The following is a 1,571-nucleotide window of genomic DNA, read 5'->3' on the forward strand; positions in this document are numbered from 1 at the left end:
CAGTAGTACTCACAACTTCCTTTTTGGTGTACAATAGTGTCAGCTTTGCTAGCACCAAATATTCAGAGAGTGCAAACTTCCCAGGCCTTATTGTGGAAACCTTTAAAAAAGAAAATTTGTTAATATGGAAAAAGTTAATTTTTCTTATACTTCCTACTGTTGTGAACTGATAACTTAGATATAAATCCATCATTTTGTTTTGTCTTCCACATTTTAATCAGTTAATGCCAACATTTTAGTAGTTTCCATTGACATTAAAATAATGTTATTGTTTATGAATGTTACCTCAAAATCCTTAAATGTCCTCAACTTCCCATCCGGACACATGCTTGCATAAAAGGGCCCACCTTCAGCATCCACAATGCAGCCCAAAAACTCAAACGAGTCACCTAAAATATTAACTTCTCCCCTCCACTTGAAGTTTGGGCTACTCCTATGAATAGAAACATTACTGACATGAAAAGACATTTCTTGTATTGAGAGCAGTTAATTACAAATAAGGACACAAGTACTTACTTTTCTGAATGAATAATCAAAACTTTAGGCAAAGTTACTGAACTGGTTTTTAGTTCAGCTTGAAGTATGTGACAAAAAGGACATGTGTCTATTGGTTTTTGAGAGAGAATGGAACTCAAATCTGCAGATAGGTCAGCACTAAAACTGTCTATGGACAAAGTAAGGTATGGCATGTCCTTTGTAAAATTTCCACAAGCAGTACATGACACTGGGGGGGAAAAAACAGCAACATAAGTCATACAGTGAAAGTAAAACTAGAAATTAGAATTAAAATACTTACCATCCTTGGAAATAATTGTATAAAAGATATTTGTTAGAGGACTTTTCATGAAATCATTAAGTGAAGACCATTCTCCTCTTGTCACCACTTCATACCTGATCCTTGTCAGAAACAGATATAACACCTGATGAGGGTCCTTCTTCCTCTCTTCAGATAGTGAAATTGACAGACCTATTCATCACAGAGTAGAGGTATGAATAAAGATATAATGAGACACAATGTCACAAGCCCAAAACTGAACATACTTTTCCACTTCCTTGCAAAGAAGGATGCATCGACCACTCCAACAGTGGAAACTTTGTTTAAAGCACTTTCAGTGACTCTGTTGAAAGCACAGACAAGGCAATTCAATAAAGATTTGCAGACTTTCTTGTGTTCCACATCCTTGTCAAAAAAGTCTCGCAAGTTAGGCACATGTAAAAGAGCCTAGATTTCCGAAACAGAACAACAGTTTTAGCAATTGTAAGATTAACACACCAAAGGCTGCGATAAATTTTACTGACCTGTAGGGCAGCTGAGACATGAGGAGATACAGTGTCCATCACAAGCCCACAGTCACAGTGATTGTACTTAATTCTGGACATTACTACATCACCAGAAAGTGTCAGGTGAGCAAGGTCTGAAATTGTTTTGTCACCAAGTTCAGGCTGAAGATAATTGCATTCCCTCTGCAGACAAATAATAATAGATGATTAGATTAACATAGCTTGACAGTAGCTACTCACTCTAAAGCAACTCGCACATACATCTGATTCGTCTTCATAGAAAGTTATTT

General features: G+C 36.5%; 1 protein-coding gene across 1 annotated transcript in view; it reads right to left on the minus strand.

Annotated features, from left to right (window-relative positions):
- LOC113209314 (uncharacterized) overlaps window positions 1–1,544 on the minus strand; it is a 13,641-nt gene extending 12,097 nt beyond the window's left edge. Inside the window, exons 1-7 of the mRNA XM_052265467.1 lie at window positions 1,533–1,544; window positions 1,300–1,464; window positions 1,042–1,222; window positions 797–967; window positions 517–724; window positions 286–433; window positions 14–100 (exon numbers count right to left, since the gene is read on the minus strand). Of these exons, the coding sequence (XP_052121427.1) occupies window positions 14–100; window positions 286–433; window positions 517–724; window positions 797–967; window positions 1,042–1,222; window positions 1,300–1,464; window positions 1,533–1,544 (972 nt within the window). The remainder of the gene's footprint in view (window positions 1–13; window positions 101–285; window positions 434–516; window positions 725–796; window positions 968–1,041; window positions 1,223–1,299; window positions 1,465–1,532) is intronic.
- Between the last annotated feature and the right edge of the window lie 27 nt (window positions 1,545–1,571).

This window comes from Frankliniella occidentalis, unplaced genomic scaffold (assembly GCF_000697945.3).
Source record: "Frankliniella occidentalis isolate FOCC.00 unplaced genomic scaffold, Focc_3.1 Scaffold27, whole genome shotgun sequence".
Taxonomy (NCBI): domain Eukaryota; kingdom Metazoa; phylum Arthropoda; class Insecta; order Thysanoptera; family Thripidae; genus Frankliniella; species Frankliniella occidentalis.